Source organism: Stigmatopora nigra, chromosome 3 (assembly GCF_051989575.1).
Source record: "Stigmatopora nigra isolate UIUO_SnigA chromosome 3, RoL_Snig_1.1, whole genome shotgun sequence".
Classification (NCBI taxonomy): domain Eukaryota; kingdom Metazoa; phylum Chordata; class Actinopteri; order Syngnathiformes; family Syngnathidae; genus Stigmatopora; species Stigmatopora nigra.
In genome coordinates, this window is record NC_135510.1 from 2971111 (window position 1) to 2981649 (window position 10539).

Sequence of the window (10539 nt, forward strand, 5' to 3'; positions counted from 1 at the left end):
CTTGGAGGGGTTAACCGACGTCAAGTCCAAGGCGCCGATGTTACAAGGGTGAGGTGGTTGTAGCAGTGCGCTATGCTCCAATGAGAACACCCTCTGGTGCCTTTCTTCCAGACTTGGTGATTTGCGAGCCTGCTGCAGCACCCCCGCGGGGGATGGCGCCAGCATGGAAGAGGTAGATTCAGACACGGCTGGACTGCCTGCGCTTTGGCTTTCGATGTCTCCACCGAGAGATGAGGAGTCGTTGGTGAGACAATCCCCTTCTCCCACGCCGTTGGCGGCGGCTTTGAATTCTCGTAGCTCGTCCGCGTCCACGCCTTGGATGATTTCGCGTCCTTCCACGTCGAGGGCGATCGGAGAGTCGCACAGGCTATCGTGGGAAGCGTCCAACGACCTGGGTGTGTCAGGTACGCTGCTATCGGGACCCTCTTCCATCCCTTCCATGTTGTCGTCGGAGAAGTTGTCCAAGTCGTCAAAGTTTCTGTCATCAAACGAGCCAGTGTCGGAGACCATGGATTCTGGGTAGTTATCGGGTAGAGGGTTGTTGGGGATTTGTCCGCCCATGTGCATGCGGATGTGTTGCTGTAGCACTACGGCGTTGGTGAATTTCTTCTGACATATTGGACACGAGTGTTGAACACGAAGAGGAGGCATGGCTCTGTGGACACTGTAATGGGTCTTTAGGTTCCCCTTGGTGGTGAAAGCTCGGCCGCAAATCTTGCACTTGAAGGGTCTTTCCCCCGTGTGGGTGCGATAGTGCATCTTCAGTGCACTCTGGCAACTCAATACACGATGGCATATGACGCATTCGTTGGGGTCCGTCACCTTCCTGTCGATGTTCTCCACCAGTTGCTGTAGCTTGGAGGTCTCCGAGCCGTGTAGGGGGTCCAGGATTCCTCCAAAGGGGAATTTAGCCTTGAATTGGTCTGACATAAGCGGCATGAGTGGGTTGGTTAACATGGGTGGGCTGTTGGATGTGGCGTACTCGGCGGTATTCTCGGTGGCCGAGCCGATTCCGGTCACGAAGCCGGAGGAATGGCTACCTTCATCAGTTTTCCCGTTTGAGGTAGGCAGAGTTGCACCTTCGCCCTCTTCAGACGCACGGCTACTTTTAGCCGAGGGCTCAGAAGCACTCGAGTCACTGGCGGTGGAAGAAACGGGGAGATTCGTTATGGCTATTGAGTGGTCTTCTTTTTTGATGAAATGGGGCAAGCTGGGCATGGTTGGTGGAAGAAGCATACCGACTGAGGAAGTCATGGTAGGCATGATTGGTTTGCTATCAAGCCAACTGGTGACTGGCTTCTCGGGGGGCATGGACATACCGTAGGGGATCCCCGTGCTGGTTGGGATGTTGTCCAAATGCTCGGGAACTGGGTATGGGTTCATCTGGATGTGCGGGTATTTTTCTTTATGCCGTTGAAAGTGGACTTTTAGGTTGCCTCGTGTGGAGAAGCGGTTGCCGCAGATGTTGCACTTGTACGGCCTTTCGCCAGTGTGGGAACGCAGGTGTATCTGCAAGGCACTGTCGCTACCGAACACCTTGCCACAAAACCTGCACTTGTGTTTAAAGAACGCTTCTTCCGAGCTGCTCTTAGCCTCAAACGAGGCTACGTTGGGAACCTTGCCTTTTCTCTGCTGCACCAGATTTGCTAGAGAGTTGAGATCCTCCACTGTGGTTCCAGCGCTTGGAAGCGAACTGGAGAACATGGGGTTTCCTGCCGGCGGCTGAGGTAGAAGGGGATTGACCGCCGAGCTTAGCAAACTGCCGATCCCGAACACTGGCGTTGAGGACTTTGCCATTGGGGCGTTTGTGATGAGGCAAGGCCTTTTTTCAGGGGGTTGACCGGTGCTGGTAGATGGACCCAGGGTGCTAACGCTCTGAGATGTCTCACTGCTGCTCTCTCGGTTCGATTGAGGTAGCTGCGCCGCGGCGGCTAGCTGCTTTAGGCTGCTAATGCTGGCCGATTGGCTAGCCAGGTTCTGCGCCAGGCCCGCGGCGGCGGCTAGCTGTTGCGAGAGATGGGAGCTTAGCGTGGCTAGCGGGCTAGCAGCGGCGGCGGATCCCACGGCTCCCGGAGTGGAGGTCGTGGGCACCTGCCTTTCCGGGGATTGGGATGCCAGACGTAAGATTTGGTGGCGAATCTGCTCTATGAGTTGTAGTTGATGGATTTGCTGCTGCTGGAGAGCTAAGAGCTGCTCCATTAGAGCGGGAACTGCCACACGGGGTCCTCCGGAGGTCCGGGCTTCCTGGGAGAACTGGGCTACAGCCACTTTGGTGCTGTGCAGGTTTTCAATGATCACGTTGCTGTTGATCATGGAAAAGTTTCCCAGGTCGGTCAAGTTGCCCAGTTGCGGGAGAGGGGCGGAGATTGCCGAAGTACCAACGGCTGGGCCGGCTGTGGTCTTGCAGTTGAGGTTGTTTTCCACTAAGTCGCCAGGGGTCTCGTTCTCCACCTGGCTACCATCGTCTTCGTGACCGCTGCTCATCCCAGAGACGTCTACGTCCATGGATTCGTCTTTGTCCAGCGTGCAGGGTTCTGAAAGGTCGCCACACTCTGGGTGATCCGTGGTATTAGCGTGGTCATTCATTAGGTCGTCGGAATTAAGGGGAGGGGAGCCGGGAGAGAAGGTTCCGGCGGGGGAGGCTGGACTTTCATTGACAATCAGGACTAGCTGATTTTTAGTGCAATTCTTTTGGTGCTCCTCGAGCTCACAAAGTTCAAAGAATTCGGCACAACATCTGTTGCAGACGTGGGCGTCGGATTCCTTGCAGGGGGGCTCCTCGGAGCAAAGTTCAGTGTGCCCTGCATTAAAAAAAAAAAAAGAAAAAGAAGAAGAAAAAAAAGGAAACTGAGGATTAGTGACAAAGAAGTGATTTTATCTTTTACAGTTCCATTGTTTCAAATTGTAAATTTCATCAGATCTACACTTGATTTGCTCACAAAAATCAAAATTGGTGCAGTGAGCCTCTGAATGGAGATTCCAACTATTCACATATGGCTTTAAAAAAGTGATCTTTGAAGAGGTATATCACGTCAAAAGCAAAAGGTAATCATTTCCTTCAGATAATCCATTAAAAAAATAGGAGTTGGGATATGTTGAGAATCCTTTTAATGAAATTTCATAGAAACTCATTGATTTCCTATAGAATTCTTCAAAGTCTACTTGTCCAGTCGGGTACAAATCGACCATTGGATGGACTTATTACACACTTTCAATTTGCTGTCAACTTTGCTCATTTTCAGAACCGCGGACAGGTTATCGGCACGGCTACTAAGCTCATTTTAGAAGATTGAGGCAAAACAAGGAAAAAGCAAAAGGAATGGTGGTTGGGGGTTGAGAATAGCAACACACGGTATATTGTAATACTGTTAAATACTCCGAAAAAGGGGGTATGATTGAATTACCTAGACCGGTAAAACATGTCGTCTGAGAAATCACAAGACGTGTGTCACATGAAGAATGATCAGAAAAAATTAACTTAATACCCCCCCCCCCCAAAAAAAACTAAAAACATCTCATTAAAACTCCCCCCAAAAAGTTTAAATAAAGAAATAAAAGCCTCTAAAATATATGCCGTTTTCTCCTTTTAGGGAAAAACCTACTCACTGCTCACTTTTGTCAAATGTCTTCATTTGACAAACAAGTTCATTTACAAATTGCATTTTTCTATGAATCCCTTTCATTGTGACTACAGACCACCCCCCGTATACCCCCCCCCCCCCCCCCGCCTCCCTTCCATTCTAAGGACTTTCATCAGGGCCAAGAATTCATTTGCAAATGAAACCCCAACAAAAGTAGAGCCCCCCTACCCCACATCGAGACAGGATGCCTCCCCATTGTTCACGCAGCATGGGAGCGGCGGGGATGGTCGGAAGGCCGGTCTGTCGGCACCGGCTTCCCCCGAGCGAGCTCATCCCCGCCGGCCGGGGCCCGGTATCACGTCAAAGCGCGGTCCCAAGAAAAAAAAAAGGGATTATATCTTTACTCGGTGTTCTTCCGCACCGCCAGATAAGCATAAAGTTGCCATGACAGTAAACCCCCTGTCCCTAACGGCGACCAACTATGCGAGTACACACATTACTTTTCACAGGAAATCTCCCACTTTAAAGGAAAAAGACGGATATTAGCTTTTTGAGTTGAATTTAAAAGGATAAAAACAGAAAGTGAAAAGATGCCAGATTTATGGAAAAATCAGCAAAAAAAATGAGTTTTAAATAAGTTGCAAAACAGCAAGATTTTAGGGTTGAATAAAGATGAAACTTATGTAAATATACACTCAGGTAATGTGCTTAATTAATTAAATGAATGTACTTTTTTCTTATTAGAAGTTAACCCCAAGTAACTGTTTAATTATCATATTTCATTTATAGTTTCAGTTAAATTATGGAAGGACAAAATTTGTGTAAAAGTCATTTTTTAACAGCTTACAGAAAATATGACAAACATAATAAATAATCTAAATCATTTTTAAAAATCGTTAATGTTTCTCCTTTATTTTTGTCCAAGTTATGAAAAGATAGGGGCATTAAAATATTATGTACTTATTAAATTAGTAAGTAATAAGTATATAGTAATCAAAATTTAAGCAATTAAAAACACGTTTTTTCTTTCTACAAACTCATAGACCACATTTAATCTTTATTTTACATCAACGTATCGTCCTTGAAGGCAACTTTGCAATAAGCATTAATTAAATACGAAGTCAGGGCGTAATAAAAACAACATTTTAACATTTCTTTTCCATTACCAACCTTCATATTTTCGATTATCTTTCAAAATAAAACTATACAACAACATTTATCCTCCCCTTCCTACCCAAACTGTTCTACTTTCTCATCAACAAACAAAAATTTGAATCAATCTCTTTTACCAGCAAAAAAACAACCCAAATCAATAAAAAAATACAAAATAAATCAATGCTAAAGCACAGGACATGGCGCAGATGCTAGTATTAGGCTTAATTCCCAAAATAGGGAGGGATTAAGTCCGAATTAAAATTAAGAATCAAGCCAAAGCTGCAGCCAAGAGAGGATATGCTGCATAACATATGAATCATAGTCAAGAAGGCCTTAAAAATCAAGATTTTATAGATGCAAAAAACAAAAAATCCTACATTCTGTGTATTTTTTTAGTGGGAAATTTCATAGAATCGGCAGCATACCCGACCCCCGGACGGGGGTCCGGCAAAAACCCACTATGGTCTAGTCTGGCCATGTAGTAGGACCCTAGCTGAGCTTTTTTTTTGGTCCGGTGTCATGTCAAGTCAAAGGGAAGCAGGGGAGGGTATGGGGCTAACACCCTCGACCAAATGACAGCCACTTTGTTTGCAGGGGGCACAAAAAAAAGAGGACAGGGGGGTGGGGGGGTGTTTGAGGGGCTGCCCTTGCCAATTTCCCCCAGGGGGGCCACTTTGATAGGGGCTAAATATTGATAAGGGCCTCACTTAAACTCTTAATAGAAGAGGGAAACGTTGTTGTGGGGGGGGGGGGGGGGGTGTCAAGAAGGCCCCGGGTTGGGGGGGCCGCCTGTGGTTTTGGACGAGTTGGGTCAATGGCGACGTGGAGTGGCTCTCGCTGGGCTCTGAACCCTGAGCACCGCGATCCTTCTTTTACACACACACACACCCACACACACAAGGGGATGCGGGCCCTGAACCCTGGTCAACCCTCATGGAGGGGGGGACGCTAGGAAAGGTTAAAAAAAAAAGCACAGTGCAAACATACACACACACACACACACATGGGAGCACACACTTATACTCACACAAGCAAAAGCCGTCCTGATACTGATTAAAAAATATCCTTATTTCTTTAAAAAAACAAAATAAGAGCTGTGAAAAGTTATGATTTTTTTGGGAGCATGTTAAAGAGACCTAAATTAGTATGAAAACGAGCCAATTAAAACAGTAACAGGAATTTGTTTATTTTGCACAGAATAGTTGATGAAATGTTATGAAACATACGAGTGCAGTAAAAGCAACTTCAGAAAAGTGATTTGTATTCATTGCTTTAATTGTTACTTTTAGATTAACGCATTTGACATGTTTTTATTCCTTTTATAAATTACATTTTTAATGAGATGCAGTTTTCAAAAATATGATTTATCATTCATATTTGATCGAATATCCCTTCGCAATCAAAGCTTTTACTTTATTCATTTTATCCTCACAATTCTATTGCAGTTTTACTCTATGGAAACAAACTACAAGAATTATTAAACACACATTAACAGCAATATAAAACACTATATCGTGTTTTTAGTCCCTGAATGCAACATTTGACAATTTATTTCCCGATGATACGTTCACTGACCTTCCAATAAAATCCAATATTTCGTTTTTTTCACAAAGTTATTTTATTTGTCCTAAAAAGTAGTGTTAGTTGAGTCACCCAAAAATTATTTAACAATATCTGAGCGCATTTTATGCGTGTGTGACTCATGATGAGTAAGATATTTTTTAATATCTTGAAAAGACGATAAGCCAACTAAGCTGATTTACGTTATCACGATTATCACGAATGCAAGGAAATGCGACAGTTTTGCACGATTTCAAGTCGACTAAGCACTTAACTTTACTTTTTTTTCCCAATGTGTGTGTGAGTGTGTGTGTCTTCAGTCAGGGTGGTCCGTACCGGTCGAAAAAGGGGTCTCCTTTTCCCAAACCCTATTAAGTTGTATTTATCTCCAAATAAATCTATAAAGTCAACCTAAAAAAATACCAAAAACAACAAAAAAAGTGTCTAAACCAAAAGCGAAATAAATAAAAAGTGAAATCCCCATAAAATAAATACGTATAAATAAGTGTCGAAAAAGTGACAAAGTGTAAAAGGGATGTTGACGGAAGGAAAGGGGAGAGGGGGGCCGGTTGTACTCACCATTGTGGCCGGCTCCGGGTAGCAGAGGGTCGGACTGAAAGTGTTGCGGCTTGGCTTGTTTCCTCCGCGACATGCTGGCTGGCACATGGGGCAAACAGCAAGCGTAGAAAGAAGCGAAGAAGACCAAGAAGGATAAAAAATGAAACAAGAGGGGCCCCCTCAAAATTTCACGCGCATCGAGTCCATCCAACGCGCATGTGCCACGTTATGATTATCAATAATGCCTCGCGATTAATCATACGGGCAAGGGAAGGGAGGGAGCGAGGAGGACGAGGAGGGGCTGGGGTAAGGGAGGAGGGGGAACCAGGGGGGTGGGGGGTGGTCTTTGCAAGGCGATTGGCACCTCGCCAGCCCCCCTCCTATTCAAATGAAGTCTCTTTAATCAATTAGCTCCTGATTTGCTTTGCTGGAAGGAGGGACACTGGGGGTCTTCTTCGGCTTCTCCTCTCCCAGCCCGGAGGTTCCCAAAACGCGGCTTGAGGGAGGAAGGAAGGAAGCCCCCCCACTCCACTGTTAGTCACCCTGATCGCGTCCAAAGTGATAAATGTTCCAGAACTTTTTCCTCCTTAAGCAGGTAGGGATAGGGTAGTCCGATACCACCACCCAGGAAAAAAACGAGGCTTAAAAATCACCTCTTAGGTATGGAGAGAGGAAAAAAAGAGGTGGCCGGTCGCGAAAGTCCACGCGTGGCTTCGTCCCTTCACTTGAATGCAGTCTTTTTTTTGTTGCTTCGAAGGGTCTTTTTTTTTCGGGGAGGTGGTTTTTACACGCGAGCACGTTGTCATTACACACCGCAACGGCGAATAAACAAACTTTTCGAGAGGGCCCCGTGCGGCAGTGGGACAGATGAAAAGCCACGCCTACCAAAGATTGGATTGGCTAAGAGGATGTTCAGTCACCAAGTTGGGAAACGCCTACGCCACGCCCCCCTTTTTGCTTCTCTTTCCATGTCTCCTCGTGGTGACCAACAGTTTGGGACTTGAGTGGAGAACAAGGGAGACAGGTTAATTGGTTATTCAAAAAGAAAGTTAAAATATAGAAAATCATTGATAATATGACTTGGATTACTTACTTTTTGATTTTTTTGTCTGTATGCTGTTATTTGTGCATTGTGGTGAAAGCTTTAAATCTCATTATAGTTCTATAATGACAATAAAAAACATTGAATTCAATTCAAATAAAGCTACAGTAAAAACTTTGTACAGTAATAAGTCTGCATCCATGCAGTGTTTTTTGGTATGATACAGTCAAGTTTTATTTATTTAACTCTTTCAAATGATATATTTTTTTGTAATTAGGAGGAAAAAACAAGTTTGCCCAATAAAGACCTGCCATCCACATATATGAACATCATATTTTGAGTCATATAGGCCACAATATTGACATTTCTGGATCCACATTATTCATATGCATGTGGACACTAGGTCTGAATTAAAATGTCCTTATTGTAGATTTAAAATATTTTTCAATTTTCTAATGAGTATATATATGCATATATATTTATATATATATATTCATTGAAAAATACAAAAATATTTTTTTGTAAAAATAGATATCACGACCAATCGTTAAAGTTAATACAGAAGAAATCAATAAAAACAAATCAATTAAAAACTGAAAAATGATATGGTTATGGCACCCAAAACCCTAGTTGATTTAATTTGAAAAAAATAGTATTTAACTTATTGTGTGCCACTGGCAACAATGGATATCCAATTTATTGAAACTATCTCTGAACGCTTCTGACGTCACTGAACATCCCAAATTATTCGCTGACAACTTCAAATCAAAACAGATTGGACGTCCACAACCATCAATGGCATTCAAAGAGTTAAATTGGAGCTGTTTAAAGTATTAGTTGAAAAAAATACAGAGACACGTCGCAGAATAGCATTAAAAGCAAAATTCCCAAACCATCAGCTGGAGAGCAAACAACACTTTCCACATGATTGTTAAATAAAACTTAAAATATCATTATTAATACAAAGTCTGGGTGCTTTAAGCGGTTGCTTTAAAGGGTACAGAAGGGGGTGAAACAAGACAAACGGAGCACCTCTCTCGCTTACGCTGATGTTGAGAAATGAAGATAATAACGTTTCGAAGGCTGATGCCATTATTTTGCTCTGAATTTTTAAAGAGCAGCTGCGGGGCCCCCGATGGATGTGTTCCCCCGGCTTGTCAGCTATCTTTTAGTTTCGACTAGAGTCTTTACTTATTCATGAATCAAAAGGAAAGAAAAAAAGGGGGGTATGCCATGGAAATGTGGCTTAAAATACGGTTTTAAAGTTATGGGGTAAAAAAAAAAAGATATTTATAGACTGGTCTTTAATTGGTGTGCTTGTGCAATAATGGAGAAGTTAACGTTGCAAAAGAGTCCACATCGGGAATGTTCTGCAAAATTGTAATGTCTCAGGCGGGGGAAATCAATGTGCAGTTAATTGATGTGAGTGTTGGTGTGAGATTGTAAACAAGGTGATTTGCAGCAGAGTCTAGCCGAGGGAGGGACATGAACGTGTTAGTGTGTGTGTGTGTTTTTAATGGCCGATTTCAAGGGATAAAATCTATCAATTGTTTCCAAAATAATTCAAATTCATTTTTCAAACTTTGAGAAAGGGACATACAATATAGGAAACACTAATTTCTATCATATATAAGACTGTGGATTTGTTAAAAAATATAATTTTAACACGGAAAGGTCAAATAGATAAAAGCAGGGGTATCAGACTGAATTTGACGAGGGCCGGACCATTTTTGATATAATATTTAGATTTTTTTTGAATAAATGGATTAAAAGCTCTACATATTCAGTTTTTTTAATAGATCTAAAACAATGTTTATTTGAGCTTTTTTACATATATTTTTAGATTTTACAAAATGATTTTTGAACTAAAAACAGAAAAAAAAGATTAAAAAAATACAATTATAGATTTAAAAGGGGAAAAATCAGGAAATTTAATATACATCTATACTCTTCATTTTAATTTGATCCTAAAAACAGAAAGTCCCCACTCATCATTCACTTTCCCGGGCCACACGAAATGATGCGGCGAACCAGATTTGGCCCCCGGGCCGCCAATTTGACAAAGTATTCCAAGAAAAAAAGCTAAACCTCCTCCATATTTGCCAAAAACATTACAAATAAGTAAACACGAATGATATATAAGACAAATTTATGATCCTGAGTCAAAGAAACCCCGCTTGTGAGAATGTAATAAAATGCCTGGGGAACCTCATTAGTCTCCTCAATGCAAAGAAAAGTGACATTTTTCTTTTCTAAAGCGCAAACACTAAATCATGACCTCACACAATGCAACCAATGTTGACTCAAAGATGTGAATCCCTTAAACCGGACCCCCAATCCGTCCCCTATTCGTCCATCTTTGCTATTGTTTCTAACTGGAAATCCTCATTTTCCCCCTCCTATGTGTGATACAGCATTCAACACGTGGTGGGCTTTTTTTCTTTTAATGCGCCCCCTTCTCTCTTTATGTCAACTGTGCCTGCTGAATTAGAACGAGCTGGATCAGACCCTCATCTGGGTCAGCTGTGTGTGTGTGAGAGAGCGAAAGCAATAGAGAGCGAGAACAAGTGTGTGTGTGTATTTTACCGACAGCCAAGGCGAGAAAACCCAACAGTCCGTTTAAAAAATAACACCAAATCATCT

At 42.9% G+C, this 10539-nt stretch overlaps 1 protein-coding gene across 1 annotated transcript in view; it reads right to left on the reverse strand.

Moving 5' to 3' along the window:
• sall1a (spalt-like transcription factor 1a) overlaps positions 1–7592 on the reverse strand; it is a 15245-nt gene extending 7653 nt beyond the window's left edge. The window contains exons 1-2 of the mRNA XM_077713149.1: positions 6876–7592; positions 1–2801 (exon numbers count right to left, since the gene is read on the reverse strand). The exon at positions 1–2801 is cut by the window's left edge and continues 660 nt beyond it. Coding sequence (XP_077569275.1) covers positions 1–2801; positions 6876–6948 — 2874 coding nt within the window. The 5' untranslated portion in view covers positions 6949–7592. The remainder of the gene's footprint in view (positions 2802–6875) is intronic.
• Positions 7593–10539: the final 2947 nt, after the last annotated feature.